Consider the following 18,826-nt stretch of genomic DNA (forward strand, 5'->3'; position numbering starts at 1 on the left):
TCTGGATGATTAAACACTATATGACAGAAACTACATTTTTTTTCCAGGAACAAAACAATTGAAACTCTTTCCTGAGATCAGTTCTTTCATAGATCAGCTACGACCCATAGTTTTGCAAACACCCCAGTACTTAGATCTCTCTAGATTAAGTGGTCATTTGGAAAATGTTTCACAAGGAAATGCCGTGGGGAGTTCGTGTTCAAATAAAATCCTAGAGCAAGATTCTGGCATATGTGGAAGTCAGGCAGACTCAAAGTCAACTCTGGCCCTGTTTCTGAAAACTTCTTTATGAAATCTCTTAAGGCCTGTTTCATCAGTAACACAGTGGGCATAGGACTGGGCCAGGACTAGTGTGTTTATGTAGCAAAGCTAGAAACTAAACACAGAATATTCCTTGTTTCTTTTCTCCATAAGAATGGGGCAAATATATCACTGTAACAGTACATTTTACTTACTGGCCCACTTAGGTTGGGCCAATGCGACATGAAAGTTGATGTGAAATAATTTACCTTCTTTAGAAACCAGGTCCAATCACTATTTTTCTAGCTAGAGCTAGTAGCCCTGGAAATTTCGTGATGTAACATGAAGTTATTTTCAATAGAAAGCAAATAGAAGCATGTCTTCTAATTAAGTGGTTTTTTATTGTTTGATTAGTGGGTGGGAGAATATGACCATAGCTCATGGATTTTCCTGGAAATCTTACTAAAACAGGGCTTTCTGTGTCATATGGCAGGATTGCATTACTTAAAACCCTTGCTTTATACAAACATTACATAGCTAGTCATTATTTAGGATAAAAAGTTCTATCTAGATAAGATACATTTTCCAAAACTTATTTTATGTTGTAAAAATGTTATTACTGGGTTCCACCCTCTATGGGAAGGTTAAGAACTATCCTGCTTGTGAACCTGAACTGCCTCTGATAGGAGCCCGTCCTCACATGGTTTTGGAGTCTTCGTCCAGAGTTTTAATATCAGCAGATTTCACTGAGGTGAATTATGGGATGCTCTTCAAAGTCAGCAACCTCCCAGTTGATGTGAAACTGACCTGAAAGTATTATGCCTTCATTACCATTGCAGTGTGGTGAGTTTGTATAAGATCATGGTCCCTCAACTTCAGCCATATGACCCTAAGGCACCACTAAGCTCCACCCTCGGGTTTCTGTATCTATTAACCTCCCCTAACTTTGATGATAGTTCATATACAAAGTATGCAAAGTGACAGAGCCTGGCATACTTTCTCATTTTTTAAATATATGTATGTACCTATGTATGTACATACGTATGTATGTATGTATGTACGTACGTACATATGTGTGTATGTATTACACAGCCTGGCCCCAGCTTCCCCTCACTCCTCTCCTCCTAAACTCTCCCCACTCCTCCTCTCTGCCTCCTCCATCCACTCCTCCTATGTAATCTCTTAGAAAGGGGCCCACCTCTCATGGGTTTCAGTGTCGAGGACCAGCCTCAACAAAAATGCTTCTTACAGGGTAGGGGTGTGGGAATTAAAAAAATGTAAGTAAAGACTATGAACACCATAAAAATAGTAAGACAGAAAACATAGAGAGTATTGGGAGGGCATTCCAGTGATTGAAATCCTGAAATTCCCATGTTTATTTTTTCACTTTTATACCCAACATTAATGGGGGAGAAGATAACAAAAGACTTTATTAACATGATACATAGGATAACTCAGACAGTCAACTCTGCGACAGCAAATCGTTAGCATTCTGTTGTCTAAGCAGCTAAGGTGCTCTAAGTCACCTCTGCTGAAGAAGGCCCTTCCCTGGGTGACCTCATCGTTACATAGAAGGAGCAGAAGTACATTTATTTGCATATCCTGACCATCCCTCAGGATGACATTGCGCTATCTTAATTTCAAAGGAGCCAGACAACCACTTCCTGAGTTAGCAGGTGCGATTATGCCTTCACTCTCCGAGCTCTCTGTCAGACAGGGTGGAAATGGGCCTGCGTTTTTCGGCCTCCACATTTCAGAAAAGCCTGGCATATCCAGCTGCTATAAGATCAAGCACCTCCCCCTGAATTCAGGCTGGGCAAGGCAATCTTGGAAATAGATTCCCAGGAGCCAGGACATCCCTGCTCCCATTGCTAGAAGTCCCACATATAGGCCAAGCTACCCAACCATCACATATATGCAGAGTCCTTGGTCGCTTCCATGCAGGCTCCCTTGTAGTTGCCTCAGATTCTGTGAGTTCACATGAGCCATGCCTGGCGCACGTTAAAGTTCTGCCTGAGTATAGCGCCATCATTTAGATTAAATATTTAGGATGACTTCTGATCACTAATACGTCTTTCCCTCTAAGGTTCTGAAAAGGAAGTTTCTAATAGAAATCCAAAATAAAGAAAAAGAAGAGAACGTCTGGTTTGTTACTAATCACCACGGTTTAGAATGTGGACTGGACCCTAAGACCACAGCACGGTTTCTATATGAATTTTCATTTATGAATCTAATCAGACACATCACCTGGGAAACCTTGGGTGTTGATTGCTTCCAGATCTCTTCAGAAACAGAAAAAAGACCATCTCAGGACGGTAGGCAGGTCTGAGTAAAAACTGTTTTGTTTTTAATGGATGTGCACGAGTTGCCTTGTTGTTCCTGACCTGATGCACTCAATACTCAGCAGCTCATATTCTTTACTGAATGATGGAATATGCCTCCTGCTAATGACATTTGACAGGGGTGGGGAACTGAGAAAGGAACATGCTACATTCCACTACCAGCGTAGCTGACGTGACTGGACTTAATCTTCATGTGGTCTTAGAATGCGGTCCCATCATTCCTGTGTTTTGTCCTCACGCCTGTCTCAGTTTCTTTCCTTACCTTCCCATGGCAATGACTAGGACAGCATTTTAAACATCTCTCCTCAAACAAGAAGAATCTGAGAGATGGGAGGGAAATGGGAGGCGGTGGCGGGGAAGAGGCAGAAATCTTTAAGAAATCAATCAATCAATAAATAAATATAAAAAAAGAAAAAAGAATCTGAGAGATGAAGAAATTTCAAATCCCTTTGGATTTCAGGCAATAATTTTTTTTTTGGTTCCTTGCATTTCTTTTTTTAAAAAAAAAATCCTTTGGTAAGATATTGGGGCAGCTAAGTAGGTTTGATACAAATAACAAATTGACTTTTCCTGGGTGTGCCTATGCTGAAGAGATGGGAGGGTGATCAGGAGGTCAGATATTGGTCTTCAATAGTGTGCGTGTTAGGATCTATGGCAGGGACTCATGAAGGTTAGGGACACGTTCTGCCAGGCCAATGGTGGGAAAAGCAGATGTTGGTTTTTGTTGAAAGTAATTGCAGAAGTTGGTTTCAAAACTTCTGAAAAAGGGGAAAAAGACCAAGCAACTTGAATAGATACATAATCTAGAAAGAAAAGATGGGCAAGATGAAGTATGACCATGAGACTTTCCCCCCTTCTTATAAATCTGACTGGGAATTTGAGCTAGTGAAGGATTTAGAGTTATCTTTTACTTTTAAGCCTATCCCCTTCTGGGGGGAAATGATTCAGCTAATGGTTTAATGAGTAAAATTTAGTCACATTTCTTATGAAAAAAAAGATGTCTGTGACATCTGAGGACATATGAGAAACTATGTGAAGAGGTCAGGAGTGAAGACATAAGCCAAAGGGAGCATAAACCCAAGAAGAGAGAACCGCTCTCTGACTGACATTCCTGTTCTTTGCAAAATAACTCTCAGACATTTCGCACGGGCTACGTTCAAGGAAACTACCCAATGAACAGGGAATGGATAGTCCCTTGCCACTTGTTTGCGAGGTTCTGAAATTAATCATTTTGTTTTCTTTGATAGATGTATTTATTGAGTATGTGTGCCTGTTTGTTTGTATGTGAAGCAAGTGTAGGCGGGTGCTCAAGGAACACAGAATGTGGCATTGGCTCCCACGGAGCTGGAGTTACAGGGAGCTGGGAGCTGCTCAGTGTTGGGTGTTGGGAACTGAACTGAAATCTTTGCAAGAGTAGCAAGTGCTCTTCATGCTATGCTCCGGCCCCAATAATGTGTTTTAAAGTTCTTTGCTTCAGGACGATGGAAGTGATGGGGACTTTTACTATATTTCTGTGTTCTGGACATCGGATTGTGACATCAAAAATTCCAGACAGCATGCTCGTCAGAGAAACAGTGAACTCATTTTGGTGTGCTTTATTTTGCTGTGAGTTTCCAACATATGTAGAGTTCTATAATGGTGGAATTTCTGAATCTGTTCATTACATGTGTCTTCAATATTTGAGTAAATTTACTATGGACTTTCATCATGGACAAATTTTGTGAGAGTCAAATTAGAACATACCCATTGTTGAACATTTTACATCCCACTAACCTAAACTAAAATCCTTATTTGTTACAGCCCATCTAAAAGAAAAGGATTGGTACATTAATGATAAATTACAGTTCATGATCAGTATAGAAAAACTAATTAGATTTCTTTACTAAGATTTGCTGTTATTTACATTTTTCAAGAAAATAACTTCTAAAAATTACAGTTAATGGTGTATATTGAGTTCTATTTATTTTTCACATAATGTTTTTATATTGCAAGAATAAAAATAGCAGAGAATATTTCCTAAACATGTTTATCAACTTGGCCAATTATGCAATGCATGCAGCATGATAATCTTTCTATCTATCTATCTATCTATCTATCTATCTATCTATCTATCTATCATATATCTTTTATTCCTTTTACACTGATAGAAAAGTTATTAAAAGTTCCGAGGTTTTGGTTCTTAAGTGCCCAAGCATTGACACCATTAGTTCACCTTCTTCAGTTCTTAGGTGAAAGTATCAATACTTTTTAATGCATATTTTCCCATATTTTGAGTACAACCCGAAAGAAGGACAGATAGTTGTTTTTCTGGTATATATGCACCTATTCAACCAAAATAGTTGGGTGTCCAGGCACAGTTTCTACTCCAGCATTGTGTGTGGCAGGGAGCTAAACCCTGGAGACTGTGGTTTACTTGGTGCTTACTCAGCTGCAGAGCAATGTGGCTGAGTGAAGCCCGGCAGCAGCTCATGACCTGAAGGACGTAAGAGACTTGAAGTACTGTCTCAGTTTATTAATCAGCATCTCTCTGAAGTGGTCTCCCATGAGAAAGTAGAAGATGGGGTTGATGGCACTGTTCAGAAAAGCCAGAGGCCGGGTCACAATGTATAAGGAGTTGATGACTTCCTTTGAACATCCCTCTGGCCAGCTATCCAGGCGCGAGGCGATCCTCACATTGCGCATGATATGGTAGGGTGTGAAGAGTACAGAGAAGATGGCCACTGCCAGGACCACCAGGCGCAGAGGCTTGTCCAGGGGCACAGCAGTCACCTGCTGCTGGCTCCTCCTCTTTAGGAAGGCTACCATCTTGTAATAGAAGAAGCACATCACAGCGAGAGGAATGAGGAAGCCCAACAAAGTCAGGCACAGGCTGTAAATGAGGCTGTACTTAGGAGTTCCAGAGCTTGCATAGTCTCTGCAGCTGGTGTCCTTGTCTGTCTTTTCTTCGTTGATGAAAGGGAATATGGGTAGGACTTCTAAGGTCACCAGGACCCAGACAGCTAAAGAGATTAAAACGGCAAACTCCTTCTTTTGCAGAATGTGTTCTCGGAAAGGGTGCTTCATGAGCAGGTATCTATCGATGCTGATAAAAGTGAGGAAGAGGATGCTGGTGTACAGGTTGGCATGAAGCACATAGCGGTTGCCTATGCAGAGAACATCTCCATAGATCCAGTTCTCATTGGCGTAGCTCCTTATCAGCATGGGAAGCGTGCACAGGAAAGCAAAGTCGGAGATGGAAAGGTTAAAGAGATACACGTTGCTGCTGTTCCAGTTCTTCAGGCAGAAGAGGTAGCCGAACACCACTGTGATGTTCCCAAGCATCCCGACCATGAACTCAATCCCGTAAAATGTGGAGAGGTAGTACTTTTTCAAGATGCTCTCTGCAGTCAGCCAGTTCTGACAAGATGTGTTCTGTGACTAAAGCAGAAAGGAAATACAAGATTCAGCACTAGACTGTGACCAAGGACAAATGGTGGAACAGTAATTGAACAACCTAACATTTAACTGTGGAGAGCTGATGAAGAATACATACATTAGTCATGTATGATGAGGTATGCCTTTAATACCAGGGCTGGGAAAGCAGAGGCAAGCAGGTCTTTATGAGTTTCTGGACAACCTAGTCTACATAGGGAGTTTCATACTAGCCAAGATTATTCAGTGAGACCCTGTCTAAAAAAAAAAAAAAAAAAACACATGTTCATACACATTAGTATATTATGTGCAAACACATACATTATATGATTATATGACTATATTATTTCATCAAGGCTTCATTGAGCATCTTCAAATTGCATCCTTATCACTGGGTGTGATGGCAAAGAAGACAGCAGAGTGGCTAATGAGAGGCAATGGATGATTTCCATAGGAAGAAGCAGGGAAAAATATACAGGATGCTATATTAGAGATATGAACAAAAGCAGGTAATAATTAAAATGTTGGAAGAAGAAAAATGACTCGTGAAGTTTTGGTCTCTCACCTCCACACCTATACCTGCTTATGTACACATGTGCACGCTCATGCACAACTGTGCACAAACAAATAGTAAGCACAATGAAAATGTGAGCTAGTTTAAGGATGGAGTGTCGCTCGCTGTCTGGGGAATAAGAACCAGATCTCTACCTGAAGAAGAGTTGTTTCCAGACGCAGGAGCAACATGCGCCAGAACTCAGCATAGAAATGAAAAGTGGGCTTAAAAACAGGTAAGAGAAAGCGACCAAATAAGCACCAAGAGGACTCCAGCTCATCTTTGTATCTTCAGGGTCAAACCCAGATCCTTATACATTCTGCTGAGTAAGACTGAATTGAGCTCTAACCCAGGAAAGGGAATAGGGTTGTTGGATACTGTTGTCTTTTTAAATAGTTTTTAGCTGGTTGTTCATAGTAAACAGCTGTTTCTTATTTTATTGAACTTAGAACAGATTACTTAGTCCACCTTAAAATAGAGTGCCTTAAGATTTAAAGCAGGACACTGAAAACCGTAGAAATAATAATGATGGCCTCGTCTTGAAAGCTAACAGTGTAACCATGCATTGTGTTCACCACATTCCAAGGATGGCTTCACTTAATATTAATAAAAATATGAAGTAGGGGATGGTAGTAGAATCATCTAAGACACGATTCCACTAAAGTGGAGACGCTTCAGTATTGCCCTATTTTAGTCAATTCCAGTGGCTTGACCAGTATATCTTGTGATGGGCAATCTAGAAATAATAGAACTATTTTACTTCCTCACACAGTTAGGGAAGTAAGACGAAAGTGCAAGCAGATTCACTGTCTGGGGGCGAGTCACGCTATTCTCCCGGCAAGGGCAAGAGCACATCAGATCCCTTCGTCCTCTGTTACAAAGCCATGATCTGCATCACGAAGGCAAAGCCTCTGCATTCACAGAAGCTCTACCATTCCCTACAATTAGGTTCCAGCATCTGAATTTTGAGAGCACCTTATTGAGACTTAGTCCTTGCGGAGGCCACCTTCCTAACGTTGCTAGTTTCACGTCTGCTGCTGAAATAGAATGCCCTGACAAAAAGTCACTTAGGGAGAGTTTATTGTAACTCACAGTTCCAGTTCCCAGTCCATCATGGCGTGGAAGCCTTCTAAGGACATGACATTCGCAGTCAAGAGTAGAGTGAAATGAACGCATGCGTACTCATTGTCTCAGCTGGATTTCTCCACTTATTTAACAGCTCAGGCATTTGTCTAAGAAATGGTACTGACCACGGTAAGCTGGATTTCCAACAACAAGCATGCCCACAGACCAACTCAATGTAGACAGTCTCTCATTGAGAATCTATGTCCAGGTAACTCTAGGTCATGGCACATTGGCCTTTAAAACTAACCACCACACCAACGAATAAAACATAGTAGTAAGACCCTCTGAATACGAATTCAAACTTCAAATATTTTGATAACTTGTCTTCATTCTCTGGCAATAAGGCTACATTGGAGTTAGAATATTGCAAAGACTTGAATGATCTGAAAGTATGTCGAGTCTATAAAATATTGGATCTTAATTATTTCTAATAGAGAAAACAAGCTTGAAAATAAAATTAGTTACAGTGAAAGAATTATTTCATTACAAATACAAATACCCTGACCTATTTCAGCGAAGCTTTCAATGAGAAAGATACACAGAAAATATATCTACTTTTGTCAAATTCAGATTTCATTGAAGTTGGTTTCTGATATTTTGTCAGAGTTTTATTTGTGAAATTACATCCCAAGTTTGTAGATAACGTCAGTATTTTATCGTTGCTCTTATGAGGTGTGTCTGCATGCGTGTGTATGAGTGCATCTGTGTTCACACAGATAATTTGTACATGTGGAAACCAGAGGATGGCATATATTTCCTCACCCACTACTTGACTGTTTGAGCCAGGCTTTCTCCCTGCACTGGAAGCTCAGCAGTCAACTACAACAGTTGTTTAAATAGCATCAGGTATCCTCTTGTCTCTGCCTCTCCAAACTTGGAATTGTCCATGCCCCACCCCTCTTTTTAACATGGGCACTGGGCATTCACTTTAGGCCTTCATGCTTACACATTGCTGTCAGATGCTCCCACAAACACGGCCGGAGAGCCCAGCCTTGTGTTTTCGCTTTTAATTCCTCTGTAGAGAATGGCATCCCTTATCACGTTTCTCAATTTCATGTTTTTTTCAGCTTCCAGACTTCTTTCCAGCTACTCCACCCTGCTCACCACAACCATCAGACAGCTGCCTTTGCCTCTGAGCTCACAGAGATGGAGAGTCTTCATTGGCTCATTCTGGAGCCACCCACCCTCCAGTCCATCTGCTCCATAGATCACTCCTTCTCTCCATGCCTTATCAGACTTCTTCCTTAGAGGGTGGACTTGCTGATGTCACACCCCCAATTTTCTAGTTTCATTTCTGGATCCATCCATCTGTGCCTTGTCTACCATCACTTAAACACCCTTATCTATCAATCTAATAATTTTGTCACAGGTTTAAAGACCTTCCCCTGCATCCCAGGTTGCCCTCCTCTTCAGGCTTGGTTTCTGCAGAAATGTCTCTTATCAAGGGTTTTGACATCTGCACCCATTTTTCTGTCTAGCACTCCCTAATCTGGTTTGGAACCCTGAGTTCTTCGAAGAACCACCACATTCTCCAATCCAGTGGTCAGTTTTCAACAGTTGATTCATTAGCCTGCGATAAGATTGTTAGGAATACATCCTTCATTTTCCTTTCGTGGCAAGGCAGAATCCCGACTTTCTTTTCCTCTCCCTGACTTCTTTCTGCATCTTTCATGGCTCAACAGTGAGTCGTTGATGTCCTACTTCATCCTCTATGGTCGTCTTGGGTGATGTATCCATGTTCAAGCTATAATGACTCTATCTACAAGCAGCTCCTACACTTGTAACCTGTCCCAGATTTGTCTGATGAATTCCAATGGTTTATTCTATTGCTGTGGATTGGTTTCTCATAGGCGTCTCTGACTTTAGAAATTCTAATTTCTTAGCCGATCTAGAAGCACCTTTGCCAGTGAAATATTTTTTTCCATTTATCCAAATGCTTACCACAGATATTCTCACAGTCAGCTGCAATTTTACCTCCATCAAGAACTAAATATCTTATTTATTTGCGTGTTCTCTCTCTGTCGTTTAATTAGTTTGGATAGGGGTTTGTCAATCTTGTTGATTTTCTCCAAGAACCAACTTTTTGTTTCATTGATTCTTTGGACTGTTTTCTGTGTTTCTATTTTGTTGATTTCTGCCCTCAGTTTGATTATTTCCAGTCTTCTACTCCTCCTGGGCGCGTCTGCTTCTTTTTTTTCTAGAGCTTTCAGGTGTGCTGTTAAGTCCCCAATGTATGCTTTCTCCGTTTTCTTTAAGTGGGCACTTAGTGCTATGAACTTTCCTCTTAGCACTGCTTTCATTCTGTCCCATAGGTTTGAGTATGTTGTCTCTTTGTTTTCATTAGATTCAAGGAAGACTTTAATTTCTTTCTTAATTTCTTCCTTGACCCAGGTGTGGTTCAGTAGTTGACTGTTCAGTTTCCTGGACTGAAGTCTCACGATCCAAAGGAGGAGCAGAAGGAGAGTGAGCACGAGCAAGGAACTCAGGACGGCGAGGGGTGCACCCACACACTGAGGCAATGGGGATGATCTATCGGGAACTCACCAAGGCCAGCTGGCCGGGGACTGAAAAAGCATGGGACAAAACCAGTCTCGCTGAACATAATGGACAATGAGGACTACTGAGAACTGAAGAACAATGGCAATGGGTTCTTGATCCTATTGCACGTAATGGCTTTGTGGGAGCCCAGGTAGTTTGGATGCTCACCTTAATAGACCTGGATGGAGGTGGGTGGTCCTTGGACCTCCCACAGGGCAGAGAAACCTGCTTGCTCTTTGGGCTGAGGAGGAAGGAAGACTTGATTGGGGGAGGGGGAGGGAATGGGAGGTGGTGGCGGGGAAGAGGCAGAAATCTTTAATAATTAAATTAATTAATTAATAAAAAAATCAGCAAGAAAAAAAAGAACTAAATATCAAGTTTTGTTGACTTCAATTTCTATGTATTTCTCAATTCTGCCGCTGTTCCTCACCGTATATGGAAGAGAACAAATATATATATATATATATTCTTTTGTTGTATTCTCACACAGTTTCTGCCTCTTGTTCGTTTCACCTTTTTGAAAAGTAGCTATTCTTGAAAACTCCAGAGCTCAAAAATCAGACCATGTTGCTATCCTATGTTAGAATCCTTCTAAGGACTAAAGTTCAAATTCTCAGTGACAAACCCCCGCCCCGCACCAGCATTCCACTTCAGCCTGCCTGCTCTGCTGCAGCTCACCTCTCCTGTCCTCTGACTGCACAAAGCAGCCCCGCTGTGCTAGCCCCGGCTGCCTGAATCTCTGCACTGCTGCTCTTCCTCCCGTACCCACACACTTTTTTAGTATCTGTATTCCTTTCAGAGATGGTTCCCCGAGATGGCTGTCTGTCTACCAAACCTAAATAAACTAGGTTCCCCCACTGCATGCTTTCCCACTGTATTACATTTTGTCTTACCAATTTTTACAAAGTTTGTTTTGTTCATTATCTATTTTCTACATCGACACAGTGGCTAACAGAGAGTATGTGGTCTGGAAGTGCATGCTGAATAGAGAATGCTGGAAGTCCGTTTATAAAGCAGTTTCATAAATACTTCCTCCAAGGCTAGAGAAATAGTAAATCCACAAAATGAGATCTAATTATCTATTCCCCCATAAAAGCTTACCCTGTGCATAATAGGATATATATATATATATATATATATATATATGTATATATATATATATGTGCAAAATCAGTCACTGTGGTAGTAAAACCTCTGATTTATAAATAGATTTGTATAAAGCAAACTTTGATATATAACTTCTAGAATTGGTTTAAAGATTTAAGGACATTTAATTAGAGTTTAATCTGAAGCTGCTAAACATGTAATAATCTGAAAAGATATATACCAAAATACTAACGGTTCAAGCCTTATCAGCAAAATTCCAGATCACTTTTATTGTGTCACTTCTCCTTTGGTTTATCTTGATGTCTATCTGTCTGTCTGTTTGTCTGTCTGTGTTTATTTACCTTTTAAAAATAAAACAAAGGATGAAATAATCAATAACATAAAACTTTTAAATTATAAGAAATTAAAAAATTGACCCTGGACTTGGGAGGCAGAGGCAAGCAGATCTCTCTGAGTTTGAGGTCAGCCTGGTGTACAGAGTGAGTTCCGGGACAGCCAAAGACACACAGAGGAACCCTTTCTTAAAAAACAAAAACAAAACAAAACAAAACAAAAAAACCCTATACATCAATCCAGTCAGATAAGTACAACTCTTACTTCTTATTAAACAAGTTCCTCTTGGGAGACAGAGGCAGGCGGATCTCTGTGAGTTTAAGGCCAGCCTTGTCTACAAGAGCTAGTTCCAGGACAGGCTCCAAAGCCACAAAGAAACCCTGTCTCGAAAAACCAAAAAAAAAAAAAAGTTTCTTTTTTCCTGTATGGAGACTAATTGCAGATATCCACAACTGGTTAAATGTGAAGAATAAGTAACCATGGGTTGCCCAGCCCCAGTGAGTACATCTACAGCTTCTAAACCTAAGGCTCAGAGAACTTGTGGAATGGGGACAGAATGACTTAGCAGAACAGGTGTAGACCATGAAATAATGTCTTATAGACATGGCAGGCAAGTTGCATCCAGAAAACCTCAGCCAAATAGCTGCCTAAACAAGACTTAAGTAATGACAACACCTGTGGACATGCCCATATGAACGGGAGAGATTTCAGAAGCAGCTGCCTTTAGATGAGCAGATAGTGGCAGTCTACAGCTATTGGGAGAGGGGAAAATCAGTTCTCTCTAGACATGAGCCCCTGATGTGATTGAATCCCAAGTGATCACCGCTAAGCATGTGTGTGTACAAGCAGCACTAGATGGGCTTAATGGTGGGTTGTGTATACACTATGCATTTACTAAATATGTGTCTCTCTATGTGTATACAGGCCTGTCTGTTACAACAGTTACAGAAAATTTTGAGGAGTGGAAGAACACAGGAGAAGTTGGATGGGGGGAAGACAAAGGAGAAAATGATGTAAGGAGAGCACTTGTGTGAAATTTTCAAAAACATAAAGAAGTAAAAAAAAATAGGGGGGACACATGGGTTTCTAAAAAGCTAACATGTATGGATCATTAGATGGCAAACACTTCTCACTGTTAGACTCATTGCTGCAGCTCTCAGTGCCATTAGTGTGGATATCTTTTTTCTCCTTGACTGCTAGAACATTACAGACTCTTTTTCCTTTTCTTTATCTGCCCATTTTTTTTTTTGTCACTAATCCTTGTTTGTCTAGACTTTACTGCTGGAGATCTCCAAGACTCAGTTTCTGATCTTTATGTCATGTGGGAAATACTGAAGCATTGGTACATGCATTAAATGAAAATTAAGACAAAGGAAAGTTTCCTTCAGCTAAGAAACCCATTTATTTTACTCTGAATTTCCTCTTTCTCTTTCTCTGATTATGCCGGATATCATTAAGCTGAAGAAGTGCCACGGGTTTATGTAATTTGTATGGATCACCAAATGAAATGGAAAATGTATCCATGAAGGCATGGGCAACTAGATGCCCGGCTGCCAGGAGCTACCAATCTGCAAGTCAGGGGCCAAGGTGAAGTGATGGAGAATTCTGTTTTCTAGTAATCCAGAGAGCTGGAAGACTGAGGGTTCAGTAAAATCAGAGAAAACCAGGGCCAACTAAAGAAAATAAATGGCTAAATTAATTGATTACTTTCATTTATTAATCCATACCTTTGTATAGCTTTTCCTAGAGCAAATCTTGCTTTAAGAACAAACACCCTCCACCACAACGTCCTAACTTTGAAAGTGTTTATTTTCAGGTTGACTGTGTGGTTTTGGATAAGCAGTTGCTCTTCCCAGGGTAAGACCATTGTTCCCACTCTCTGCATTCCTTAGTTGGTTGTAGTTCCTTGTTGGGGTTGAGACCTCATGGTCTTTCCCCACTTCAGCATGTTTATTGTTGATGTCCTTGTTCAGCTCAGTTTGGGCAGTCATGTTGTTGCGATTTGTGACTGCAGCTTCTGTCATTACTAGGAGACACAGTCTCACAGGAAGCTCCCTGATCTTACAACCTTACCGTCTTCCTGCCCCTCTTCCACAATTTCCTCTGAGAAATTTTTTGTTTTGAAAAAAAAAATCCTTTGTTACAGGAGGTGTTTTGTAAATAACGTTATATGGACTGAATAGACTGTATTTATGTGTATATATGCATGTACATATTTATATGCATGTGACAGCAATTAATGAAAAAAGAGGCCATGAATTTGAAAGAGAGTATGAAAGCAAAAAACAAACAAGCAAAAAAAAAAGGTTTAGATGGAGAAAAGGGAAGAGAAACATAATGTAATTATAATATAAAGGACAATTATAATCTAAAGGATATGTATATATATATAATCTAAAGGATATATAAAGGACAATTATAATCTAAAGGATACGTATATATATAATCTAAAGGATATATAAAGAATAGTTATAACCTAAAGGACAAGAAATAATTAAACAAAAACATAAAGTATGTGGATAAAGTATGAATTAATTGTGTAATACAGTGAATACAAATAACAAAAGTCAAGGAAATTTTGAAACAAATCAGTCCTAGTATTTTTATATCCCTTTCTATATGCACAGCACTAGCAGGGTATGGTTTTCTAGAGATAAGCTGTCCAATACATGTAAGTTGCTTTAACTTCATGAGAACATTGTGTTCCAAATTCAGTGCTGTGTACATAGGAGAATGCTTTTGTTACCACATAATTATATAAATTATGGAAGTAACGTGTGTTCATTTAAGCAAAACTCCCAATGCAAGGGGGCATTTCCCGTGGAGTATTACTCACCTCTCTCCCGTTTCCCGGAAGCCATTCTGTTTTTAGGCAATGGGCGTGCTGACTAACATGCTGTTGCTTCTCCGGGTGAACTATTAGCACAGCATTTTCTTTAAGAAACACATTGACCACTGACGTGCAATCGCTAGCTCCTAGCCCCCACGCATCACATCTGCTGGAGCTAATAAGCCACAAACAAACTGGGTGCACTCACATGAGAAAATTGCTAACACTCACTTTTATAAAATCAGTACTCTTAAATGTGAAAATAATGTGTGTTCTTTACTAGAAGTTTTGAAATTTGACATTAATAAAAATCCCCTTATTCTAATAAAGATGTTATTCTATATCCTTGATCATTATAGAGAGCTTAACAGAAATTAAAATTTCAGCTGACCCTGGAAAGTTGCATCGTAAGGAAGATATTACAACAAGCTACTTTCATTACTAAACAACGCAAATGGAACTGTCTTTGTATGTATAAAAACACAAGCATTTGGTACTTACTAATTGCTTTACTTTTCTATATTCCACAAATAACACCAAAGCATTAAAAATTTTAGTTTGTATCAAGTCACATTTTTCATTAAATTGTTAGAGAGTAGATTATACAGTTTAGACTGTTCTGGTGAGTAACATTCCAAAGCAATTGCTTCTGCAACCTACCATTTCCTTTAGTATATCTTCTCTTAAATATACTCATTTTTGCTACATGTAAACACAAAATTTAAAAGTTTGTAATGATTAGAAATTCACCCTATTATATTTTTCTTAAAATTTACATCTTAAATTATTTTTCATGATGAAAGATTGTTCCCCCTTTCTGTAAATACTTGTATTTATTCAAATCTTTGTGATTATTTTTTGAGACATTATCAAATACAGTAGACCTCTTAAAGTAAAATAGATGTAGTATTTAGCCATTAAATCAGTGCATTTAGAGCCATAGAAAGTAGATACAACAGTCAGATGGGACAGCCTTGCCCCTTTGCTTCTTCACCTTTGCTTAAGAGTAGTTCCCTGAGCACCCTTCAGGTCACAGGCCACTTTGAAAAGTAACCCTCACCAGAAAGCCTGCCCTCCCTTAGTATGTCGGGGAGGCAGAGGCTGTAGAATCCCTTACCATTCTGCTGAAGGCCTCTCTCTTGACAGAAACCCTGCCAGGAGCTGGAGACAGCTTCTGACCCAGTGCTGTGTCGCTAGACATGGCCAGGGCAGTCTGATTTGCATATCATGCAGCCAAGATTAATAATTCAAAAGGCAGGGGTAATTTATTCAGATAAATCCCCAAGTCATGCAGAGGAACTCTGGAAGAGTCAAGACACACAGCCGATGATTCATTTTGCAGGAAACACTTTTTAACAGAGACATTTTGAGAACCCTCTAATTGAAATTATTGTATACACTCCCAAAGTAGCCAAGACACATTCTTTCTTACCATGTGTATGCACGCATTTAAGTAGTAAGGAACAGCAAACATTTTATGTTTAGTATATAGCTGATTTCATTTTTTTTCTTTGTTTTTCACATTTTTGGTGACTTCTGTGTTAAGCATACAGTAACTAAACTGCTTCGTAGAAATCCTAAGGGAACTATAAAATAAATCCTTGGAAGGCATCTGAACATGCACCCTGCCAGTGTTAGGGGCTGTTAGAACTTTAGATCCTATCCATTTTATTTTCGGTGCTTAAGTTCAGGAGACATAAAAAAGTACATCAGATGGCTAGGGATTAAGGAGAGAGGCACTATCTAAAATGACAATCTCAAGAGATGACAGTGGACACATCCCAGTCGGTGCCCTGAATAGCACCCAGAAGAGCTGAACCACCATTTCAGACAGGAAACACACCTGGCCTTTTCTCGGGCTACATCAGTTTTATATTCAAGTAAACATATGGTTTGCTTGACCCGAATCATAGGGATTACACTGAGGAGGTCGCTAAGGTCTGAGAAGTAATCACAGGCATTTGCTACTTACTGAGGGAAAAGGCTAGGGATTACTTTTAGGTACAGTTTTCAGAAACAAAATACTTTGGAGTAGCCAGTCAGGCCGGTTCGTTTTAGATATCTCTTCTGTGGACTCCTCCAAGCTAAAAAGGCACAAAAATTTCATAGTTTTGACCACCGTTGCGAAGTGGGCAAGGTGATTGCCTCTTTGTGGGTGCCTGGAGTCCCCAGAGCTTCCTGTTTCTTTGCCCTATTTCCTGATAGCCCGAAAAAGTGGTTGGTACTTCTCATTTATTTTATAGGACTGCAACCAGAGAGCTCTGCCGTTCTGCCACGTGCCTCGTGGCCACTGGGCAGACATGATAAGCAGACTGCTCGCTACTGTTCTTTTCAACCGTGCTTCCTTACTCAGGATCACAGGGCACAGGTACAGAGGGCGAGGGTAGACCAAGAGTCAGTCAGTCCAGTCGGGCCAGGCTTGTGGTCGTGCTGCTGGGCCACCTCACAGGTCCAGCATACAGACTTCACAACATGGTGTGGTTACATACTTGCTCTAAATTTTTATTAATTTTAAAACAAGGGGCTAAATATTTCCTTGGCACTGGATCTGCCAATTCATTTGTCATTTCTGCCAGGATAGCACACATCTTTCCGGAAATGACTTCTGTTCAGCATATAATATTTCAGAGGACAAATCTGGGTTTTGCTTTCTTTGTTTAGAGAAACATCACGCACTGAATCAGGGCATTGTAGATTCTCTTTCGGTTTTCTTGTCTGTAAAGTAGGGACACTTGTGACAAACCCAGGGAGCATACATGTCTACATAGAAGTGTGTATATTATACTGTAGACTACTGGAAGTTAGCTCAGTCCTGTTGACCAGCATTGTGTGCAATACGTGCTTGCTAAAGATTAATTATTAAAGAAATGTTTGGTGAATCAAACTTCCTTCTGCATGGCAGCTTTGGTTCAATGCTATCAGTTTGGGCACAGGCATATTAATTTTAAATGCCCTCCTAAGAGCCAACAAGGGAAAAAGATCACTGAATCCTTGCATTTTACTGGCTGTGTGAGCTGTGAAACATGCTTGCCTAAGCTGACTTTCTTGTTCAGAAAGGGCCAGTAACTCTATTCCATAGAACTCCTAATGCTAACAGTCCAACGCAAAATAAAGTTCCCAAGGCCAGTCAGTAAGTCAGGCACGCAGGAGAAGTCCACAAACAAGATCAAACTCACCCATCAGGAAAGTCCAGAGAAAGAAATCCAGAGAGAAGAGAGAAACGAAATGTCAGTTCTATCCAATATAATGATTCCCAGTGTCTTTACTGTGTTCTTTAGGGCACTTTCTCTATGTACCAATTCCTATAAACCAAGAATGTGGTTCAGAGCAAACTATGAATGCCCAGCTTCTCAGCTGAAGGAACTTACACACACGGTCCTCATCACACGGCTGATAAATGACTGGGCCAGACCTTCAGGGCTTGTCTTTTCTCTTCAAGCTGAGCATTTAACTTTTTTTCTGGATCTCCTAGGAAAGAAAAAACTGCTTGGTCAAAATGTAAAATTAGCACTATTTTTTTAACCATAATTATGGCAATTTTATATGATTTTTCTCTAATAAAGTACAATTCAAATAATGTTAAAGTTAGCAATTATTTACAAGATTCGACTTTTTATCAAATTTAATAATTAGACTTTCCATCTAAAAACCAGAACATTTTGCACAAACAGGAGTCAAAGATAAAATATTGAAGTGTTTATGTGAAGGTCCTATTAGCAAGGCCTCTTGGGCATGCTTACAAGATACATTCTTTCGTTACAAAAACAGTCTGTATGGAAAAGCAACTGGCCTAAGGGTCACACGCATTTTCACCAGATAGCAAGCCAGGAAAGATGCGGACAATTATCCATGCCAAGAAATGTCCCTAAATCCTTAGGGGGAAATATTCACAACAACCCCAAAGGGTCAAGGGAAGCTAACTAAGAATACAAAGAATGCCTTCTAACAGTGGTTTGGAGGAGATCAGAGCAAAGGGAATGCAGTAGAGAAGGCTGTACTTTCTGGAGTCTTGACTAGAAAATATGTCATTATGTTGTTTGCCAAATTAAATATTATCTAATATTTGACCTTGGAAAATTGAAATCATCATTTGAGTCTTTGTTATAATTCATATGAAGCAAATTGGGGTTGAGTGACAGATGACAAAGAAGAGTTATAAGAACAGTCTTTCTTGGCTCCGTGCTAGCCACAATTTGTCCCATTGTGCCAGAATTTAACAAAAGAAATACCACAAAAACAACAACAACAAAAAAACTTTTCACTACTTGTGAGTTTGAACAGAGTTGATCCACTTATTGTGGCTTTAGTGGTTGTATTGTGTCTGAAATTTTTGTTTAAAAGATTTCA

At 39.9% G+C, this 18,826-nt stretch overlaps 1 protein-coding gene across 1 annotated transcript; it reads right to left on the reverse strand.

Annotated features, from left to right (window-relative positions):
* Window positions 1-5,008: 5,008 nt before the first annotated feature.
* Sucnr1 (succinate receptor 1) lies at window positions 5,009-15,647 on the reverse strand. Its single transcript, XM_057757189.1, has 2 exons — window positions 15,597-15,647; window positions 5,009-5,999 (listed from the first exon to the last, which is right to left on the reverse strand). Exons 1-2 carry the CDS (start codon window positions 15,597-15,599, stop codon window positions 5,049-5,051), a joined length of 954 nt encoding a protein of 317 aa, XP_057613172.1. The 5' UTR covers window positions 15,600-15,647; the 3' UTR covers window positions 5,009-5,048.
* Window positions 15,648-18,826: the final 3,179 nt, after the last annotated feature.

The sequence above is a fragment of the Chionomys nivalis genome, chromosome 24 (genome assembly GCF_950005125.1).
Source record: "Chionomys nivalis chromosome 24, mChiNiv1.1, whole genome shotgun sequence".
NCBI classification, from domain to species: domain Eukaryota; kingdom Metazoa; phylum Chordata; class Mammalia; order Rodentia; family Cricetidae; genus Chionomys; species Chionomys nivalis.